We start from the raw sequence: 22,751 nt of genomic DNA on the forward strand, positions 1-22,751 counted from the left end.
GATTTTTTTCTGGAGCTAGAAAAGTTAATTTAAAATTCATTCATAAAAATAAATGAGCAAAAATAGCCAGGAAACTTCTGAAATAAAAGTAATGAGGGTGGACTAGTCTTCTTTAGGTATTAAAACATATTGTAAAGTGCTATAACTAAAATGGTGTGTCTATTGGTGGATGACTAGAAGATGCCCGGAACAGAACAGAAAGCCCAGAAATGGACCCCATTCGATATGGAAATTTAGTATATAATAAAAGGACATCTTGAATAACTGAATAAAATAGACTTTTTGATAAGCATTATTGAAATAAGTGGATACCTGTATGGAAAAAATACAAAACTGTATCCATTCCCTACCCCCATATACAAGGATACATTCCAAGTGGATCGGAGATATCAATATTAGAAAACAATATTAAAAATATGAAACTGTACAAGTACTAGAATAAAACACTAGTTTTAGTCTCTCTAACCTGGAAGTGGGGAAAACTTGTCTAACAATGACTCAAAATCTAGAAGCAATAATGAAAAGATTGATGAATTGACTATTTACAAGCTTTAAAAAGCTAAAATATTCCATATGCAAAAAAATACAATGAGCAAAGGAAAACAAGACAAATAGCAAATTGGGGGAAATCTTTGCAGTTTATATCCCAGAGAAATGGTTAATATCTCTATATTAAGAGCTTCTAAAACAGAGAAGAAGAAGAAAATTAGAAGAAAAATGGGCAAGCTATATGAAACAAGAGTTCACAGAAGTGCAAATGGCCCATAACCACAGGAGAATATCAAAGTAACACATAAACACAACCTTATCAAAGTAACACATAAAAAGTGATGGTACACAGAGACACAGAGATTAATGTGATAAAAATGCAAAAGTCTGACAATATTCTGATGAGGCTCGGGGGAGGGGGAAGAGGCATTGCTGCTAGGAATGCAATGATACAACCCCTAATTAATTCAATCCAAACACATCAGTGGGTGCTAGAATTAGTGGGAGAAGTTTGATGAGGAACAGGATAGACTCCTCACAAAGTATGTATACATCACAAAGGAAAAAAAATGGAGTAACTCGACCCTGGAGAAACCTGGCAGTGAGTGGTTGCAGTTAACACCACCAGTAATGGGGCACCTCAGAACTGTGTACCACTGGATAGGATGCGATGAAAAGAACACAGCCTCGCCTCTGTGCTATTCGTGCCTACGATGCAAGCCTGAATCAAGTTAAAAAGAAACATGAGATGGACTCAAACTAGGAACATATTGCACAAGAAATTGGACTGCAGCCTCCAAAAGTGACAAGGTCATGAAAGTCAAGAACTACTCCAGATTGAAGAAGACGAAAGAGACATGATTCCTAAATGCAGCATACGATCAAAATTGGATTCTGTCACCACAGAAGACGTTGTGGGAAAACAGGAGAAACCGTAGATTAGATGGCAGTCATGTGTCAATGCCGATGTCCCGGCTTTGATGGCAATATTGTGGTTACCTGGTGAGTGCCCTTGGAAGTACATACTCCAGTATTTGGGGGTGATGGGGCTCATGTTAGCAGCTCACTCTCAAACAGTTTTTAATGTCTTTATACAATTCAAAATTCTTTGTAAATTTGAAATATTTCAAAATGAAAATTATCTTTGGCGTTTAAAAATGTTTCTCATTCTTTTTCATTTAAAACACAAACTGATGCAGCCCCTGAAGCAGGACAAGTTAGCAGTAACTAGTTAACCTGTTTACCTTCTCACTCACAAACTCGACTTTTAGGAGTTTATTCCAAAAATGAACTTGCAGACAAATGAAAAGAGACAGGTACAAGCCTATTTGCTGCAACACCATTTGTTATAGCAAAAGACTGGAATCTACCAAAATGCCCATCATTAAGAGACCGACTGAGTAGACCATGGTATATCCACAAGATGGCGTATTATATATCATAACAGAAAGAGGACGAATTCGAGAACTAGAGCTATGGGGAAAAAGAAGGTACCAAAATAGAAATCAGGATTCTCTGAATATATTTGCTTATAGAATTGGCTTTGAAAGCATGTAAATATATTTTATCTATTCATAGCACTAAATTAATTTTTTTTGGAGACGGAGTCTTGCTCTGTTGCCCAGGCTGGAGTGCAGTGACACAGTCTTGGCTCACCGCAACTTCCACCTCCTGGGTTCAAGCAATTCTCCTGCCTTAGCCTCCCGAGTAGCTGGGATTACAAGCACACACCACCATGCCCAGCTATTTTTTTTTTTTCTTATCTTTAGTAGAGATGGGGTTTCACCATGTTGGTGAGGCTGGTCTTGAACTCCTGACCTCAAGCAATCCATCCACCTTGGCCTCTCAAAGTGCTGGGATTACAGGTGTGAGCCACCATGCCCAGCCAGCACTAAATTAATTTTTAAGCCTTTGGAAAAGAAATTCTAAAAAATTGAAGGCAAAATTAAGCAAAGGGACAGAATTGTATACTGAGTTGGTGGCATAACAGTATGGAAAGTAACTATTTCACATAACTTTGAAAGATGGAAATTTGTACATCCTACTGGGATGTACTCTAAGGACAAAGAAAAAAAGATTTTCAACTGTTTTCAGCCATTGGAATGTTGGTGGGAGTGGCATGGCAGATTTGTGTCTTTAAGACAGTTGTATGAGTATTGTGGGGCTAAAGCAACTAAGTGATTATGTTGATGTCTTTGGGAAATGAGATTTTTAGCCCAGTCTTAACTTTAAGTCTGAATTGGGACTATAATGATTTTACCTTTTAAAACTTAACCTAGTGGCACTGAGCTTCCTAGTAACAGAAAAATAGCAAGTTTCTTGGATAAAAACATGATTGCAGGTCAGAAGCAGATAATGTGTAAGATGAGCTTGGAACATCTCATCATTCCAAAAAGCAAAGATGGTACGCTGTCAACTATCAACATGGGCTTGTCAAAAAGACTCTTAGGCCAACTTGAAGAGGCTCCTGCTAGTTAAAGATGGGAAAATTTACAAATCCATAATAATAATAATAACTGCAATGGACTGAAATGCTTCAAGTACATTTCAATCCATAACTATTCAATACTGAATTTGTATGAAACTTCCAAATCAAAAATCTCTTTTAAGATTTTTAGTAAGAAACTTGAGCTTCATCGGTGAACATAACATTTTCTACACCTGATTTTATTCTTGTGATGACTTCATTTAAGACTTTTAATGATAACCTCTTCAAATATTTGAAAGCCACAATTGACAAGAAAGCCTCTGCCAAAGTAGGAGGTCACATTTGCTGGGAAATTATTTATTGCTTTTTCCTTAGTTGAGAGCAACTTTTTTCTTGACATTAACTAGAATTCAGATAATTAAGTCTCTTTAAATTATACTATAAGGGTACAGTGTTTCTTTAGGTCGACAGTTCTTCTTTTTATTTCTTTGACAAAAGTAATTAATGGTTTTGTGATCATGTAAATGGATTTGGAATCTGATCAAATGTTTTTAATATCAGGTATTTCAAAATAATGGGCATTTCTGTAGACCTACATGGATGCCGCTCTACCAGTCTTCATTATTTTTCTTTAGGGCATAAACACTGACTTCTTTAGGATTACAAAACTGATTACATCTCACAGTTTTTAACACCGTAACGTAGTTGAAATTTTGCTTTGAATCCATACATTTTACACGTACATGTTAGTATATGCCATGGTCTAAATATTAGTGTCCCTCCAAAATGTGTGTGAAAATTGTAACCCCCAGGGGATGGTGTTAGGAGATGGTGCCTTTGAGGGGATTAGATTGTGAGGGCTGGTTGGGATTAGCACCCTTATGAAAGAGACCTCTGAGAGCTAGCTAGTCCCTTCTGTCATATGAGATTACAGTTAGAAGGCACCATCTCTAAGAAAACAGGCCCTCACCAGACACTGAATCTGCCTCAGTCTTGGCCATCCCAGCTTGCAGAACTGTGAGACATAAATGTTTGTTGTTTATGTGCTACACAGTCTATGATATTTTTGTTATAGCAGAGCCTGAACTAAGATGGTATACTTTTCACAGGTTCTTGCAGCTGTCTATTGCATTCACTCAGGTGCCCAAAGATGTCATTTAAGAGGCCGTTTTTGATACCAATAACCTCTGCTTTAGCCAATCTTCAAAGTGAGACCCCTTCACCAAAAGTAATAACAATGATGATGGTAATGATGCATTGTTCATAGATTCTTGCAAAACTCTTTGGACAGCCAATGCTTGTCAATTTGAAATTGCAATAGGAAATTTAAAAGTTTCTGCTTTTGAATAATATTGTTTGAAGATGCATGGATGACAGGTCAGATGACCAAAGACGAACTTCATCTAGAAGATCATTAAATCGAACAAGCTTCGACTGCACACTGGGAGAACTGATGTTAGTAACACTACTTGATGTGTAGTGTGAGTCTGAATCTCTCAAAAGAAATTCTTGGGCTAGGCATGGTGGCTCATTACCTGTAATCCCAATACTTTGGGAGGATGAGGTGGGAGGATCAGTGGAAGCCAGGGGCTTGAGACCAGCTTGGGCCACATAGTGAGACCCATCTCTACAAAAAATGCAAAAAATTAGCTGATTGTGATGACTCACCTGTAATTGCAGCTACTCGGGAGGCTGAGTTGGGAGGATCGCCTGAGCCTGGGAGGTTGAGGTTGCTGCAATGGGCCATGATTGAACCATTGCATCCCAGCCTGGGCGACAGTGCAAGAACACATCTCAAAAATAAAAATAAAATAGCTTCTTTTGTCAAAAATGACATTCTGATTCCATATTTTTCACAAAGCAAAAAGCAAGTGGGACCATAGCATCTTGGATTTTATTAGATGTGCCATTCTGATAACATCACTTAATGAGGAATACAGCTTTATAGGCCATCTTTTACCTAGAGACTTTCTCTGCGAATACAACAATGGATTTCTTGATTCCCAGGCTCTTCAGATTGAATTTTGCTATAAAGTGTTTATACCTTTTTACCATCATTGGTATCCAAAACTTATAATTTTTTTCTCTATTGTGTATTCCAAAGTGTTTGTGTAACCTTTGACCATTTCATCCCCAGCAGTTTGTCTGGTATATGATAGATACTGTAGTGCTGCCACCCAGGTCGGTTCTTCAGGGTGACACAGCTGTCCCCAGTGCTGGCACATAGGCTGCCCAGCTCACAGCTGTGACCTTCACTGAGAACTGCCTGACCAAGGTGAGACCCCTCCCATGGGTCATCCTGTGGCTAACGGCTGGCTGCCATGGCCACAGGAAAGCCCAGTCCCCTTTGAATCAGTTGAGGACAACTTAAGACCCCTCTATTCCAGAGCTCCCCAGAGGATCGACTGAGGCCTCAGCTACTGCCGTCCTGTGGGACAGCTTCTCCTTCTGCCCTGTCCTGGCCTCCCCACTTCCTGGCAGATGTCTCTGTTGAGTCCCACTGAAACTTAAACTCCAAACTCTTCACGCCCAGAGTCTATGACCGGGGCAAACAGTTGAAGACAGGGAATTTTTTTTTTTTTGTACCTTAAATAGTGTTCAAAGCATTTATTTTGAGGGATTCAAACTCATGCCATACACCAAGTGCCATTACTAACATCAGCACTTATCAATCTGCAGTGGAAGCTTGTTTGACGTAATAATCCTCTAGACTGGGTTTCTCTGGGTCATTTGACCTGTCATCCATGCATCTTCTAATAGTATTATTCGAAAGCGGTACTTTTCTTATTTCCTGTGCTTCACTGGTCCCAAACATGTTGCTGACAGTTTCTAATGCACCTTGGCAAAGTGAGTGATTCTGCAATTGCAGGAGGAATTTTGGCTTTGGCTGTTAAATGCAGGACATTGGAACTAGCATCTTGTATTCAGTCTGACACAGTTGTGGTCCACTCATCAATACTCCCGCTTCTTATTGTGTAACTGCAGACAATTTTCCCAGTTCTGATCTTTTTCTGTATGAGATCAATGCTTTAGGGAAAGGTGCTGGCATAATTTGCCTGACGTCATTGCATCTTCTGATTCCTTTTTCATTAAATACGACATTGAGACAGAAGAAGACAGGATTATTGGAAAATGCAAATCTGGATTTGAGATCATTTTCATTATAATTTCCTGAGTAGCAACTTTTTTTACCACTCTACTTGGTACACTTGATGACTTTCTTTAATTAAAAAACGTGAGGACAAAAAAACCAAACACCGCATGTTCTCACTCATAGGTGGGAATTGAACAATGAGAACACATGGACACAGGAAGGGGAACATCACACACTGGGGCCTGTTGTGGGGTGGGGGGAGGGGGGAGGGATAGCATTAGGAGATATACCTAATGTTAAATGACGAGTTAATGGGTTCAGCACACCAACATGGCACATGTATACATATGTAACTAACCAGCACGTTGTGCACATGTACCGGAAAACTTAAAGTATAATAAAAAAAAAGTTTCTTATTATGATGGGAAAATATCTCTTTATAAATATGCAATAGTATTAAAAATATCAACCTAAGTAATTTTACTAAATATATACATATTTAAATATAAAAGTATATAAAGTGGCCTGTAGGCCTTAATGGCTTCAAAAATTAACTTTTCAAAATATTTTGATTGCATACATCCTCAAGAATGTTTCAAAATAAATCAAGATGAAAAATTCAAAAAGCAAAGCTTGCATTAACCAAAATGAGCAATATTGACATTCCTTTTTATTTGATTGGACAATTAAAGTTCTGAAAAACTCATGAATATAAATGTCAGTGATGTCATCTCTGATCCAAAATATTTTGAAAACTCAATTATTTGAAGATATAAAACCCTACAGTCCACTTTACTGAGTTGATTTAATTATGGAACTTATTATAACATTTTTAAAAATGTGTAAAAACAGTATTTTATTTTGAGATTCCATCAATAATCAGATCTTGCTAAATTTACATCATCACTAGCCAGGAACGAAGGGAAGGGGGTGGGGGAGAAGAAAATTTTAAAAATCATTTTTATTTTAATAAGGAACACCTAATACCAGATAATAATTATAAACATAATCATACATTTTACTTAGTCACATAGGTAAAAATACTAGCAAATTAATTGAATAAGAAGCGCCCTCACATGCTGAGCATGTTAGTGAACCAAACTGGGTTTGTCTGTCCCTGCATGAGAGGAAGACGCTGAAGCACTGGGTTTTTGCAGCGAGAAAGCTTTATTGCAAGTCAAGTGGTGAGGAGCAGGAGGAAAGACTCAAATCTGTCTCACCACACTGGGGGCTGTACCGGGCTTTATAAGCATAGGGTAATGAGGCGTGTTCTGATTGGATCTTGCAGTGGGGTAACGCCAGAGCTGAATCTGATTGGATCCTGCTTCAGCTTTGCCATGTCCATTTCTTAATCCAGTCCCTGCTCCTCTGCCTGAGCACTTAGGTTCCCCCACCGTGGTTGCATGCTTGGTTCATCTGGGTGTGCTCAGAGTATGTAGCCTTCAACCCGGGGATCCGTGGCAACGGAAAAACAACTCACAACCTACTTACACACAAGTCAAACCACATTGTGAAGCGGCATTTTTGTCTAGGGTAATACCCAAAGTTTGTTGTCTCATGCTGACGAAATCAAGGACACGGACACACAAGGAGTGAGGTTAAGAGTGGAGGTTTAATAGGCGAAAGAGAGAAGAGCTCTCTCCTGCAGAGGGGTCTGGAGTGGGTTTTTCCAGTCCGCCACAAAATGCAAAGGATTTTACAGATGAGCTGGAGGAGGCAATGTCTGATTTACATAGGGCATGAAAGATTGGTCAGACCAGGTGTGCCATTTGCATAAGGCACAAAAAACCAGGACTAGATGCGCCATTTGCATAGCCTCCAAAAATCTGGCCACCCACACCCTAATCTTTTATTATGCAGATGGGTTATCTCCCCCGCTGGTGCCTTGTTGCCTGCATTTTTACTGTACATGTGGTGACAAAGAAAAGGGAAGATGGAGCCTCCATGTTGAATGTGTCTGGTCCTCAGGTAGCCCTTTTCTGTTGGCACAGCTGCCGGCATTCACCTGTGCAAGTTTCTAGCTTGCTTATCTATGTCTGCAGCTCAGTTTTTCAGGCTGCTCTTTGTTAGAAAAGAAATGATTTGGGAGCTGCTTTTTGTTAAAAGGGAAGCCTTGCCAAAGACTCTCTTACCCTCACTGTCTGCCTAAATAATTTCTTTCTAGTTCCTGTATCAATTGGTCCTGTGCCTGGTACAGACAAACAGATTCACAGATGAGAAGCAACCTGCAAGTGAAATAAAACAGCTTGATAAGAGGGGTCCATGGGGGTGTCAGGGAAGTGCCATGTGGCTCAGCCACCCTGTGCCTCTCTGCAGCAGATCCTCTCAAGAGAGTTACCGGGTTCACAAAGTTTACAGGAACCACGTGCATAGTTTTGTTTTACTTTTTTTTTTGGAATACTTTCAGATTCATAGGACAGTTGAGTAGAAAGTTCAAAGAGTTTTGATATACTCTCTGCCCAACATGTACAAAGCCTCTCCCACTATCAGCATCCCCCACCAGAGTGGTACCTTTCTTATGAGCAGTGAACCTACCTTGATACATCACTACTCAAAATCCATAGTTTACGTGAGGGTAAACTGTGCTTGGCACTGTGCATTCTGTGTGCTTTGAGAAGCGTATGGTGACATGTATCCCCCGTTATAGCCTACAGAAGAGTTTCCTTGCCCTCAAAACCCCCGTGCTCCTCCTGTTCACCCCTCCTGACTGCCAACCCCCAGCGCCACTGGTCCTTTTGCTGTCTCCATAATTTGACCTTTTCCAAAATGTCATATGTAGTTGGAATCACACAACACATGGCTTTTCCAGAATGACATCTTTCACTGAGGAATGTTTAATGCATGCGTGTCGTGAAAACACAGCATATATATAGTGAAAACAGCATGAAATGTAATTTCACCAGCTGCAATTTTTTTTTCTTTTTCGTGACAGAGTCTCGCTCCGTTGCCAGGCTGGAGTGCAGTGGTGAGATCTCGGCTCACTGCAACCTCCGCCTCCCAGGTTCGAGCAATACTCCTGCCTCATCCTCCTGAGTAGCTGGGACTACAGGCCCGCGCCACCACGCCCAGCTAATTTTTGTGTTTTTAGTAGAGGTGGGGTTTCATCATGTTGGCCAGGATGGTCTCTATCTCTTGACCTCGTGATCCACCCACCTTGGCCTCCCAAAGTGCTGGGATTACAGTCATGAGCCACCGTGCCCGGCCAACAGTTGAAAATGTTTGAATGGCTGTAAACAGTGGTTTATGGCTATGAAAACTAACAGATATACCTGTCTCTGGGTCCCTGTATAACCTATCCGAGGCACAGTGAGAGACCACTGCACTGTCCCACCTCCTTCTTCCCCACCCACTCCCAGAAATCGTCTCTTCAGGTAGGAGAAACTGCTACTCTCTGATCCAGGTTTCACATATTTCCATGACATATAAAACCCCTAGTGCCTGAAACTGCTCTTCTGGTTTCTCCTTTCACCTGTGATTATTCCCTGAGTGTCGGGGGCTTCAGGACAGAAGACTTTGTCATTGGCTGTGAGCATCAAGACAGTGTCCAATGGGTTTAGGCTGAGAGCCAGCTCAGGCAGGTGCCTGTGTGGGGGGAATTATCCAGTGCAAAGATATTTTTCTGCTCAGTGAAAACCAGAAAGGAGCATAACACCTGTCACATCACCAGCCTGCCTCCAGGCCTGCCATTGGAGGCACAGCAAGGGCCTAATGCTAATCATCCGGCGAGGAAGTGTCCCTTGAAGCTTAGTCTGAGCAGCGGGAGGCCACGCTGCACACTTGAAACCCCTTTTGCCTTGACTTTTCTGCAGCATAGTTGGACTAAGCCCTTGTCATTGGCTTAAGAAGGGGCAGGGTTATGTAACCCTCAATAATTAAGACCTTTCCAGCCATAACCACTCTTTTATTTTCAACACTGTCAAGAAGGATTTGCCGGCTGTAACTCTTTCTCGCTTGAGGGCATTTTTAATTCCATTGTCCACAAATTTCTGAGTCATTTCTGATGGCAGTAATCAGGACAAAGAGAAGCCGAAGACCTGGGAATAAAAGCAAGCTTGGCGATTTTTTGAATTAAACCTAGGGTATTGGGAGAAAGGAAACTGAGGCTTTAGAACCTCCCTTGTCCTGTGACTGGGGAAGGAGAGTGTGTGCCCACAGGTCAGGCTCCGAATCTGACACCAGGGAGCCCAGGTAGAGTGAGTGTCACAGCCAGGGGCTCAGGTAGAGTGAGTGTCACAGCCAGAGACCCAGGTAGAGTGAGTATCATAGCCAGGAGCTCAAGTAGAGTGAGTGTCACAGCCAGGGGCCCAGGTAGAGTGAGTGTCACAGCCAGGGGCTCAGGTAGAGTGAGTGTCACAGCCAGGGGCTCAGGTAGAGTGAGTGTCACAGCCAGGGGCCCAGGTAGAGTGAGTGTCACAGCCAGGGGCCCAGGTAGAGTGAGTGTCACAGCCAGGGGCCCAGGTAGAGTGAGTGTCACAGCCAGGGACCCAGGCAGAGTGAGTGTCACAGCCAGGGACTCAGGCAGAGTGAGTGTCACAGCCAGGGGCTCAGGTAGAGTGAGTGTCAAACCCAGGGCCTCAGGTAGAATGAGTGTCACAGCCAGGGGCTCAGGTAGAGTGAGTGTGAGAGCTCGTGATTTTAGGTAGCCCACATAATGAGAAGGGAGGGGAAAATGCCTTGTTAAATGGGTGAACTCAGGAATTTGTTTCTCTGTAAACATGGTGTGCCCCAGAGAGGCACTGCCTCCAGGATGCAGGACCAGAACTTGACGTGAGGATTGTGCTGCAGCCAAGCAAAGGTACAGACGTCCTCTTGAATCTGCAGGAAACGACTACTTATTTAAATTATGCAAATTTTTTTGTTGCATATGATCCTCATAGCCCTACTTTAGCGAATTTAACAACATTTGATATTTGGTATTCTGGCATTCCAGAGTCAGTAATTGGGCTTCGTGAAACCCCAGAGCTAAACCTACCGAGAATGAGATGCCGTCCTCAACCCCAGAGGTTGTGGGTTCTAAGAGAAAACGTCACAACAAATGTTGGTCTTTTCCCAATAGCTCCTGGCGTTTATTCTTTCTTTTCCCTTTTCTTCCTTTTTCTCCCTCCTCTTGTGTTTTCTTTTCTTTCTTTCAGCAGAGATTGTTCTGGTCATCTATTGCTGCCTAACTGACTACCCCAAAACTTAAGAGATTAAAAGCAACACCTGTTTATATGTCATGATTTTGCGGGTCAGGAGTTGGAGCAGGGCTTGGATATGTGACCGTCTGTGCCTCTCATTCAGTTGGGAAGATGGCTTCGTGCACACGTTGGCGCCGTGGCTAGGAAAGCGGAAAGGCTGGCTCCATGGGCTGTCCACTGGGCAGCTGCCCCTGGCCTCGCCAGCCTGCAGCCTCAGGATCCCCACACTCCTACCGCTGCTCAGGGCTCCCGGAAGGCAGCAGAAGCTGCTAGTTTATTAGGACCTGGATCATACTCTATTGGTCAAGCAGTCTCAGAGCCTACATTGAAGGGTTTCAGACATAGACACCACCTCTTCATGGGAAAAGTATCAAAGAATATGCAGCATTTTGCTTTGCTTTATTTTTTTAGGGACAGGGCCTTACTCTGTTGCTTGGAGTGCAGTGGCAGGAGCATAGCTCACAGTAACCTCAAACTCCTGGGCTCAAACCATCCTCCCACCTCAGCCTCCCAAGTAGCTAGGACTACAGGTGCATGCCACCATGCCTGGCTACTTTTTTTACTTTTGTAGAGACAGATTATCTCACCCTGTTGCCCAGGCTGGTCTCAAACTCCTGGCCTCAAGCAATCCTCCCACCCCAGACTCCCAAAGTGTTGGGATTACAGGCATCAGTCACCATGCCCTGCCTGCAGCATGTTTGAAAAGTGAGATTTATTGTGGTTTCATAATTTACATACAGTAAAACTCACCCTTTCTGGAGTACAGTTATATATACATTTTCACAAACATCTTTAGCCCACATTCACCAGCATAACGGAGATATGACTATTTCTGTCACCTCCCCCAAAAGTCTTTGTGCTTTTATATTCACCCCTTTACCCCCGCCCCAGCACTTGGCAAGCACTGCTGTTTTTTCTTCTTACATCTTTGCCTATTTCAGAACATCATATAAATGGAGCATGCAGTGTGCAGTCTTCAGAACCTGGCTTCCTTCCCTTAGTGTCATGCATTTGAGATTCACCTGTGTGTTCATATGTATAAGTATTTTGTTCCCTTCTACTACTGAGCAGCATCCCATTCCATAGACACACTACAGTTTGTTTCCCATCCATTGGTTTAAAAACATTTAGGATGTTTGCAGTTTGGGGTGATTATTAAAGCTGCTATGAATATCACATATAGATTTTATTTATTTATTTATTTAGAGACAGGGTCTCACTCTGTTGCCCAGGCTGGAGTGCAGTGGTGTAATCACAGCTCACTGCAGCCTCAACCTCCTGAGCTCTAGTGATCCCCCCATCTCAGCCTCCCAAGTAGCTGGGACTATAGGTGTGCGCCATCACGCCCAGCTCATTTTGATTTTTTTTGTGGGGACGGGGTCTCTCTGTGTTACCCAGACTGGTTTCAACCTCCTGGGCTCAAGCGATCCTCCCACCTCGGCCTCCCAAAATGCTGGGATTACAAGTGTGAGCCACTATGCCCCGCTTCGTATAGATTTTTATGTGAACTTTTACATGTCTTGTGCACAGTTACCCGGGGGCAGGATTACCGGGTCACGTGGCTCGCGCATGTTTAACTTTGTAAGAAAGCACCAAACGGTCCCACCAGGTGGCCGTGCCATGGGCATCCCCATCTCAAACTGCGAGGGCCTCGGGCACTCCACATCTTCACGGACGTGGGTTGTTATTGCTGTTGGTTTGTGATGTTTGAGTCCTTCTAATAGGGGTCCAGGGCATCCCATCATGGTAAATGGGATGGTGAGGTTCTCTTCACTCGTGGATTTCCTGTTGTTCTATTGGCTTTGGTGAAGTAACTATTCTTTTTGCATACATTTTTGGTTTTCTTACAGTTGAATTTTGAAAATTCTTTTTTCTGCATAATAGGTTTTTGTTCTTTTTTTTTTTGTTTTTTTCTTTTTAAGAGACAAAGTCTTACTTGGTTGCTCACTGCAGCCTCACACTCCTGGGCTCAAGGGATCCTCCTGCCTCAGCCTCCCGAGTAGCAGGGACTACAGGTATGCACTACCACACCCAGCTAATTTTTTTTTAATTTTGTAATTCTTTGTAGCGGTGGGGTCTCACTATGTTGCCCAGGCTGGCCTCAAAGTCCTGGCCTCAAGCGATCCTCCTACCTCAACCTCCCAAAGTTCTGGCATTCCAGCCGTCAGCCATGAGCCACAGCACCCGGCCTGGATAAACGTTCTTTATTGGGTATCTGTCTTGCACACGTTGTCTCCCAGTCTGTGGCCTGTCTTTTCATGAAGTCAGCTTTATTCATTTTTTTTCTTTTATGGATTATGTCCTTGATATTCTATCTGAGAAATTTTTGCCTAACCCAATGTCATAACTATTTTTTCCTAGAAGTATTAATAATTATAGGTTTACATTTATGCCTCTGATCCATTTTGAGTTAGGTTTTATAAATGGTAAGAGATACAGATCCAGATTTTGTCTTATTTTGTGAATGAATGTCTAATATTTCCAGCACCATTTGTTGAGATTACTATCTTTTCTTTGTGCTTTTATTGAAAACCAGTGATATATGTGTGAGTAATTTCTTGCCTGTCTTCTCTGATCAATGTGTCCACCCCTTCTCCAGTAACACCCGTTTTAATTACTATTGATTTCTAGTTAGTCTTGAAATCATACAGTAAAGGTTATCCAAATTTTTTTCAGACTTGCTTTGGCTATTCTAGTTACCTTGCTTTTCCATATAGATTTTAGAATCACCTTTTCAATGTCTAGGAGATATCTAGCTGTGATTTTTTTCTTTTCTTTTTTGAGAGCGGGTCTTGCTCTGTAACCCAGGCTGGAGTGCAGTGTAGCTGGGATTTAGATTGGGGTTTTATTCACTATATTGATTGGTTTGGGGAGAATTGACCTCTTTACTGTGTTTTCTTCCAATGCACCCATGTGATATGATTCTGTATTGACTTAGGTGTTTGGTTTCCTTCATTCGTGTTTTGTAGTTTTCCGTGCACAGCTATTGCACGTAGTTTGTTAAACTTGTATCTATTTTATGTTTTTAGAGCTTAAATGAGATATTAGCTGTAGGCGTTTTATAGGTGCCCTTTTTAAAATTTAGAATGTTCCTTTAAATTCCTACTTTGCTGAGAGGGTTTTTTCTTTTTTAAAAAATCACAATTGATTATTAAATTTTGCCGAATGCTTTTCCTAAATCTATTAAGATGTTCATATGTTTTTCTATTTTATTCTGTTGACGTGATGAATTACTTTGATTGTTATTCACATCTTGAGCCAGCCTTCCATGTATAAGATACACCTCGCTTGATCAGGCTAGACTATGGCTGTTATATATTGTTGAATTTTATTTTCTAATATTTTGTTGAGGATTTTTTGAATTTGTGTTCATGATGGATATTGGTCTATAGTTTTCCTTCAGAGGCTTTTTCTGATTTTGGTATCAGGGTAATGCTTTAGAATTGGTTTAATTTATTCTTCAAATGCTTGGTGGAATTCATGCATGAAATATGCGTAGTTCTCACCTTTGTTCCTCTGGATGCTGTGTGTCTGCGCTCCCAAAGCTTCTGTCCTCTCTTGTAGCCCAAATTCAGCCTTCGGCCATTCACTGAGGGTTTTGGGTGAATTGCAGAATTTCCGTTGTCTCCTCCTCCCGCGCTCTGTGACTGGTGAGCAGGACCCATCCTGACTCCTTGGACAGGCCCATCTTTCCTTGTGTTTCCGACCACCTGGCTGGTATGCAACCTAAGCTGTCTTATGGGCTCAGGAAAAGTGATTGTTTTGTACTTTGTTCAGCTTTTCTTGTTCTTAGGTGGATGTGATGTTCTTTCCAACGCTCGGCATCCCAGGCACAGCAAGCCCTGTGTCCATTTTTAACCCACACATTTTACAGGATGGCAAGTAGGGCAGCTTCCTGGTGACTTAGAGAGGGGGCCGAGGGGCATCACAGCCATGACCAGCAGTGGATGGGGACAGAGGGTCCTCCTGCATGCCTGGGAATAGAAGACTTCAGGGGCTTGGCAAGTTTATGTTTGTTTCATCTCTGCCTGAGACGGGCTTTTGGGGAAGGGAGCCGAGAAGAGTGTAGCGATTTTCACCAGGACCACATGGGATCCCGTGTGTTCCGGCCGAGAAGACCCTCGTTTTTGTTTCTGTGCGTGGATCCACAGGATCCCTTAGGCTTCTGTGCCTCACTTTTAGAACAAGGACCTGAAGAACCAGGACTTTCCTTCCACCCAGTAGAAGCCTCGATGGTGCAGCCGGAGGCTTGGCTCCTCTCTGCAGGCCACTGGGGTTCCCATCCTGAAGAAGCTAGCCCTGCCCACTGCCCTTTCCGGAATGCCTTCAGTTCCCCATTGCCTTATGTATGTGTCATCAGCCGTGCTGCTGGGCATGGTAGACAATCCCAGCGAGACCCGTGCACTGTCAGCACCCTGCTTCCCCCCACCCCTCGTCCAGCCGTGCTCCCTGTGCACCCATCCTCGCCAGGCTCCTTGGCAACACTTTGCCTTTTCCCACGGCTCTCCCAGCTGAGAGTGCCCTTCTCAAGAACTTACCCCTCACAAGCCACCCTTCCTCCCAAACACAGTCCAGATGAGGCCCTCCAGCCCTCCCAGGCCAGAGGCAGGCATCTGCCCTTCACGAGTTTGCTGCTCTGCAGAGCATCTGCCTCTTACAGTTGCACGAGCATGTCCCCTAGAAAGGGCATGCCTTGAAGGCAGTCATTTGGCAGGTATATAATTGGGTTCAATAGCTGTTCTGTAAAAGAGAGAAACAAACTGTGGAAAATCCAAAAATGATTGTCCCCATTGACAGACAAAGAGAAATTTAACCTCCAACAGTATATATGGGAGGAGGGTGATGATTTTGTTTGCTTGTCCCCCCCCCCCCCCGCCTCAATGTAATGAACAATTTAGCTTGAAACATAGTGGTATATATTGAGGGAGGATTTCTAGATGAAACCTTGCCTTGATCTCAAATATCTGTTCATTGAAAAAGAGATTAGAGAAAGCTTTGCTTGCCGTCCGTCTTGGAACCACAGGAAAGGCCCATCTGTGGAATGAGAGGATGGTCTGGTCCACCTTTCTGCCTATGCCTTAAAGAATTCTGCAAGAGAAAATGAAAAATAGCCCAATTCTCTTTCTTGGTAATGCCACTGTAAGCTTCCCGAAACATTCATCACACTTCCTCGGTCTCAGTGCAGTAATTGCCTGTGAGCATGATGGCAGCTAAGGGTTTCCTTTCTGTCTCTCCACCCCATGGTCCCTCCTGCCATTTGTTCTGCTGTCGTCAATGACTGCCCTGCCACAGTGCCCACCGCGCCCCCGCAGAACGTGCAGACGGAAGCCGTGAACTCCACCACCATTCAGTTCCTGTGGAACCCTCCGCCTCAGCAGTTTATCAACGGCATCAACCAGGGATACAAGGTACGTGGCCTGGGTTCAGGGCCTGTGGGCAGCTGTCATTGTCTGGAGCCACAGTGTGACGCAGCTGGAGGCAGCCCCTCTTGTGTATCAAGAGCTGGTTGCATTAAGATACAGGGCGTCTTGACCTTGGTGAGACCACCATTTATCCAAAGTCTTGGCATCAGCTCTGCAGGTTCAGAAATTCAAATTCCTAGTTATCAAGAGGATGGTTCATACATCAGTGAGCAATTTCTTATGAGAAAGGTGGGTGGGAGACGTGTCTCAGTGATTAGAATGAATATTTGCACAAACTACTTCTTCCCAGAAGGAGGTCCTCTCAGGAGAACACAGGACCCGAGCAAAGGGAATTGTGTGAGTGATATTTCCATGGAGAAAGGATAGTTTTCTCTCCTCCCTTTCTACTTCAGGGAGAGTTCTGTTTAAAGAACTGAGACCAGTTGATTCCAGCTACCCGCCCGTACTGAATGAGACACATAAACAAATTTCCATCATCCGACTTCTTGTGTCTTTAGCTACCAGAGTGCGTTAACTTCACTGATGTACCAGGATACACCATCACAAAGCACAGCTGATCCTCCCTTTCAGATCAGCTTCTCCTGATTGGATTTGGGAGCCCACCTTGATTTTAGCTACAATAGGTCCACTAATCGTCTTTAATAGACGATAGACGGGGGAAGCTCTATACAGTGAAGGGATTCCATCTAGTTTCCTCAATACCTGGTAATTTCACATTCAGAGGGTGAGTTTCCTCAGACACAAGGTTCGGTTTTCTTTTCCCCCAATTTGGATTCAACTTGCTAAACACTGATTTGTCTGCCAGAAAGGCAGAAGTAGCTGGAAATTTTCCCTGCCTTTCGTTTATCCTCAGAAGTATCCAAAGCCAGAAGCTTTTGTGAAAGAAAATCATATTGATCAAGAAAGATGCTTTTGCCTTCTTGCCTCTCCTGTCGAGTCTCGTTGGCAAGGCTGCAGTGTTCGTTTGATGACTTCGTTGTCAGTTTGATCTGTGTAAATACGCTTTGCGTCCTGCAGCATGTCAACTTTCAGACCCAATTAGTCCTAGAAATGTTTGGTGCCAAAGGAATTAAAAGTCACACACCTACGTAATGCTGCCGAAACATGAACACGCTTTCCTTAGGTTGTGGATATAGACTGTATTTCCTTAAAATTGTAAGCAGTCTCCTAAAATCCTTTTCACGAAACTAGTGTGATATAAATTATAAATAATTAAGATTATTGCTGTTGAATCATGGATGTCTTTTTTGAGACAGAGTAGGTGCTTTCTAGAAAAATATTTGTATTTGTTTCATTGTGCTGTTTCAGCTGAATTAACAGATGGTTTCATCTTTATTCTTTACTGTTAAAATATATATTATATATTATATGGTATATATTATATATACTATATAGTATATATTATATATAGTATATATAATGTATTATATATACATATATACTATATGTATATATTATATATGTATATGTATTATATATACTATATATGTTATATATATGCTATATATGTTATATATAGTATACTATATGTGTATATGTTATGTATGTTATATATAGTATACTATATGTATATATATGTTATGTATGTTATATATAGTATACTATATGTGTATATATATTATATATAACATGTATAATATATACATGTTATATATAATATATCATATATACATATAGTATATATGATATATTATATGTTATATATGTGTATATATTATATATGTATACATAACATATACTATATATGTTATATAGTATATAGGTTGTATATAATATATGTATATATAATATATACTATATATGTGTATATGTTATATATGGATATATGTAATATATATTATATATATGTTTTTTAACCTTCTTAAGTGAAGAGAGGGTGAAGATTTGAGGGAGTGTCCGTTATTCTAATATGAGTTAAGTAGTTATTTACATATACAAGTATAAAATACATGTAAATATACATGCTTGTATACAAAAACCTATAAAATATATTTTTATCTCAACTTTTCTCAAGCGTGATTATAAAATGCAGGATTTATGGACTTTCTTAATTATGACTTTACATTTTAAAAGACAAAATAAAATTCTGCTGCAGACATGAGTGTGGAGAAATGCCATTGAAAACAGGCTGTCTTTTTCACCCTGTTCCATCTCAGCTTCTGGCATGGCCGGCAGATGCCCCCGAGGCTGTCACTGTGGTCACTATTGCCCCAGATTTCCACGGAGTCCACCATGGACACATAACGAACCTGAAGAAGTTTACCGCCTACTTCACTTCTGTTCTGTGCTTCACCACCCCTGGGGACGGGCCTCCCAGCACACCTCAGCTCGTCTGGACTCAGGAAGACAGTGAGTATTCCTTTCTGCGTGTCTCTTAAGTCAGTTGTCAAAGAGGTGTATACCGCTGCGACTTTCAGAATCAGGCAAGGGCAGAGGTGGATCACGAGGAGGCCCCGGATTTTTGGGGTGCTTGCAGTCAGCTCACCTAGGGAGATCAGGCATCAGTACTGATAATGCCTCGCAGAGGATGGCACGTGGACAGTGGAGGGTGGCCTTGGCTCAAGGAAGGAGCTCTGGGGACAGGGGGTGGAGAATCAGGTTCCAGCTGTGTGGCCACAGCTTTGGTCTTGCTGAACTTGCTCTTCACCTAGAGTTCAATTTCTGATTCCCTCACCTGCTTCCATGATTCCCCCCTGACGCCCCCCAGCCCATTCTTCCCTGACCATCGCTCCCAGGGTCCTTTTCCCCACACCCTTCTAAGCTCCCTGAGTTTGCATTACCTCCATCTGGTCAGTTCGAAGCCACTCCTTCTCTGCTCGCAGGCCAGCTGACGCATCTGGAAAACGTTAGCTAATGAAGTTACCCCGAGAAAATAGTCACAGATGCACACAAAGATTTATATATATACAAGGCGGCTCGTTACAGTTATTTGTAGTTGGAAAAAATGTGAAAAGCATTCAGATGTTCCAGATGAGGAGAACTGGGAAAAAGTGAAGAATGACAACATAAGAAATATTTTGTAGTTGTTGAGAAAACAAAACTCTGAAGATCAAAAATTGTGTGCAAAAATGGTCATGATATAACATTGTGAAATAATAGTATACAAAACTATGAGATCCAAATTTTATAAAAATACACTGTATGAAATATGAACAGAGAAAAGACCTTGGAAGAAATAAGTCACACAAATTTAAGACTTGTTATCCCTATGTGGTATCATTATGAGTAGTTTTGGCATATTTCGTTGTATTTTTTTGCATTTTCTAATTTCTACCACGAGTCTGTACTCCCTCTATAACGAAAGTTAAAACTAGAATAATTAGGGCCATGCAGTGGTTCATGCCTGTCATCCCAGCACTTTGGGAGGCTGAGGCAGTTGGATCACGAAGTCAGGAGTTCAAGACCAGCCTCGCCAAGATGGTGAAACCCCGTCGTTACGAAAAATACAAAAATTAGCTGGGCGTGGTGGCAGGCGCCTGTAATCCCAGCTACTCGGGAGGCTGAGGCAGGAGAATCACTTGAACCCAGGAGGCGACGTTGCAGTGAGCCATGATCATGCCACTGCACTCCAGCCTGGGTGACAGAGTGAGACTCTGTCTCAAAAAAAAAAAAAAAAAAACTAGGAAAATTATTTTTTAAGTCACCCTGGGCTGCTGCTTGTCTCTCCCCCAGTGCTGGATGGGCTCAGCCTTCTGAACTTGTCTCTACTAGAGTTTGGCCGTCGCCACCTCCACCCCGTGCTGCTCCCATTTTTGGACTCCCAGCCTTACCGCACTCCCAGCAGGTGACATTTGCAGAGGGCAAGGCCACCAAGACGGATTCCTTGCCTTCCTACTTCACCCTTTATTTCCATGTCCTTACGCTTGCCTCTCTCCTCTTTCCTCTCAAACGATGCAGTATAGCCTTTCTAATGGTCCTCCGTCATCCTGTTCCCTTCTTCCCCTCTCTGTCTTCATGGCGCTATTACTTCTTCCAATCTTTTTACTATTGGATCCTTTCCCTCCTCCCTCCCACAAATATGTTCAGGTCTCCCTCACTCAAAATCGGCAGCTCCCTGACTGTGCTGCCCCTGGAGCTGCCGGGATGGCTCCCCACTCCCTTTTAGTCTAACCACTGCTTTGACCTTGAACGCCTTATGTTCTCCCTGACCCTTGGCAGCCTAGCTTTCTCCTTGCCACTCTCCTGGAACAATCTCACCATTGACTCAAGGTCTATGTCAAATGAGTGACACGGGAGGAATAGAACACGGATTTCTTGACCCTCTGAGACCAACAATCAATCCCTCCTCACAAAAAAGATGAAATGAAAAGTAGCCCTGCTGCTGCTGTGAACTGATCCCAGAAGTTGTTCCCATACTCTGCCTTTGCTCTGCTTTATGCTTTTGTTTAACTGATTTTGGGGGTTTTTTTTGTTTGTTTTTTGGGTTTTTTGTTGTTGGTGGTGGTGGTGGTTTTTTGTTGTTGTTGTTGTTGTTTTTGAGACAGAATCTTGCTCTGTTGCCCAGGCTGGAGTGCAGTGGTGCAATCTTGGCTCACTGCAACCTCTGCCTCCAGGGTTCAAGCAATTCTCCTGCCTTGGCCTCTCAAGTAGCTGGGATTACAGGTACCGGCCACCACGTGTGGCCAATTTTTTTGTATTTTTAATAGAGATGGGGTTTCACCATGTTGGCCAGGCTGCTCTGGAACTCCTGACCTCAGGTGATCCGCACGCCTCAGCCTCCCAAAGTGCTGGGATTACAGGCATGAGCCACCACACTCACCAAAGTTAACTGAAATTTTTATTGAGAGCATTACAGATTAACATGCAATTATATGAAATAATATTGAGACCGTGTACATTTAGCCCAGTTTCTGCCAAGCTGACATTTGCGAAACTATGGTATTGCATCACGTCCAGGATATTGACACTGATGATACAATTCACAGATCCGATTTGGGTTTCTCCAGTTTTGTTTTTTCTCTTTTGTGCGTATGTGTGTGTTTAGTCCTGTACAATTTGTCACATGTGTAGGTTTGTGTATCTACCACGATAATCAAGATCTTGAATGTTTCTAAGGCCACAAAAATCATCTGGGTTCCTTTATAGCCACACCCACCTTCCTCCGGCTCTTCCTTTCTAACCTGTATGCCTTTCATTTCCTTTTCTTGCATGATTTGCAGTGTCTAGGATTTCTAGTACTATGCTGAATAAGAGTGATGAGACCAGACATCCTTGCCTGCTTCTCACCTGAGAGGGAAAACACTCAGTCGTTCACTGTTAAGGATTTTTTTTTTAATCAAGTTGAAGTTATTCCTCACTATTGCTAATTGGTTCAGAGTTTTTGACATAAATAAATCTTACTTTTTTTTCACGTGCTCTTACTGCATCATTTGACATGATCATCTGGTTTTTCTTCTTAGCTTGTTGATCTGTTAGATTACATTGACTGATTTGCAAATGTCAAACCAGCTTTGTGTACTTAAATTCAACTTGGTCACCATGTGTAATTCTTTTCATATGCTGTTGGATTGACTTTGCTAGCACTTGGTGAAGGACTTTTGCATGTAAGTTCATGAGAGATATTAATCTGTAGTTGTCTTTTTTTGTGTGTTATCTTTGTCTGGTGTTGGTATCAGAGTAATATGGTCCTATGAAATATGTTTAGAAGTATTCCCACTTCTACGTTCTGGAAGAGATTGTGTAAAATTGGTGTCAATTTCTCTTTAAATGTTTGGTAGAATTTTCCAGTGAAACTCTCCGGGACTGAAGAATTTTTTCTAGGAATATTTTTAATATAAATGCAATTTATAAATGGTTTTAGGACTATCCAGGTTGTCTGTTTCATCTTGGCTGAGTTTTGGGAGTTGATGGTTTTCAAGGAGTTGATCCTCTAAGAGTTCAGATTTGTATGAAAATGTTTGCAGCACCACCTTCTTAACCGTTGCAGGATCTGTAGTGATGTCCTGTTTTTTATTCCTGATATTGATGATTGGTTCTTCTGGCTTTTTAATGTTGTCATTCTTCCTGGAGATTCTTCCATTTTGCTTGTTATTTTTTGTTTGTTTTTGTTGTTGTTGTTGTTGTTGTTTGTTTTTTTAGAACCAGCCTCTTGTTCCAGGTCTCCTCTTCTTCATGGTCTCCTTCATTTTCAACTTTATTGG

General features: G+C 42.2%; 1 protein-coding gene across 4 annotated transcripts in view; it reads left to right on the forward strand.

Annotated features, from left to right (window-relative positions):
• SDK1 (sidekick cell adhesion molecule 1) overlaps positions 1-22,751 on the forward strand; it is a 963,741-nt gene that overhangs the window by 728,520 nt on the left and 212,470 nt on the right. For 3 of the 4 annotated variants that reach the window (XM_034963556.4, XM_063605603.1, XM_063605602.1), the window contains 2 exons: positions 16,481-16,596; positions 18,768-18,960. The exons of the other annotated variant lie outside the window; for it this stretch is intronic. In XM_034963556.4, coding sequence (XP_034819447.2) covers positions 16,481-16,596; positions 18,768-18,960 — 309 coding nt within the window. The remainder of the gene's footprint in view (positions 1-16,480; positions 16,597-18,767; positions 18,961-22,751) is intronic. 4 annotated transcript variants of the gene reach the window in all.

Source organism: Pan paniscus, chromosome 6 (assembly GCF_029289425.2).
Source record: "Pan paniscus chromosome 6, NHGRI_mPanPan1-v2.0_pri, whole genome shotgun sequence".
Classification (NCBI taxonomy): domain Eukaryota; kingdom Metazoa; phylum Chordata; class Mammalia; order Primates; family Hominidae; genus Pan; species Pan paniscus.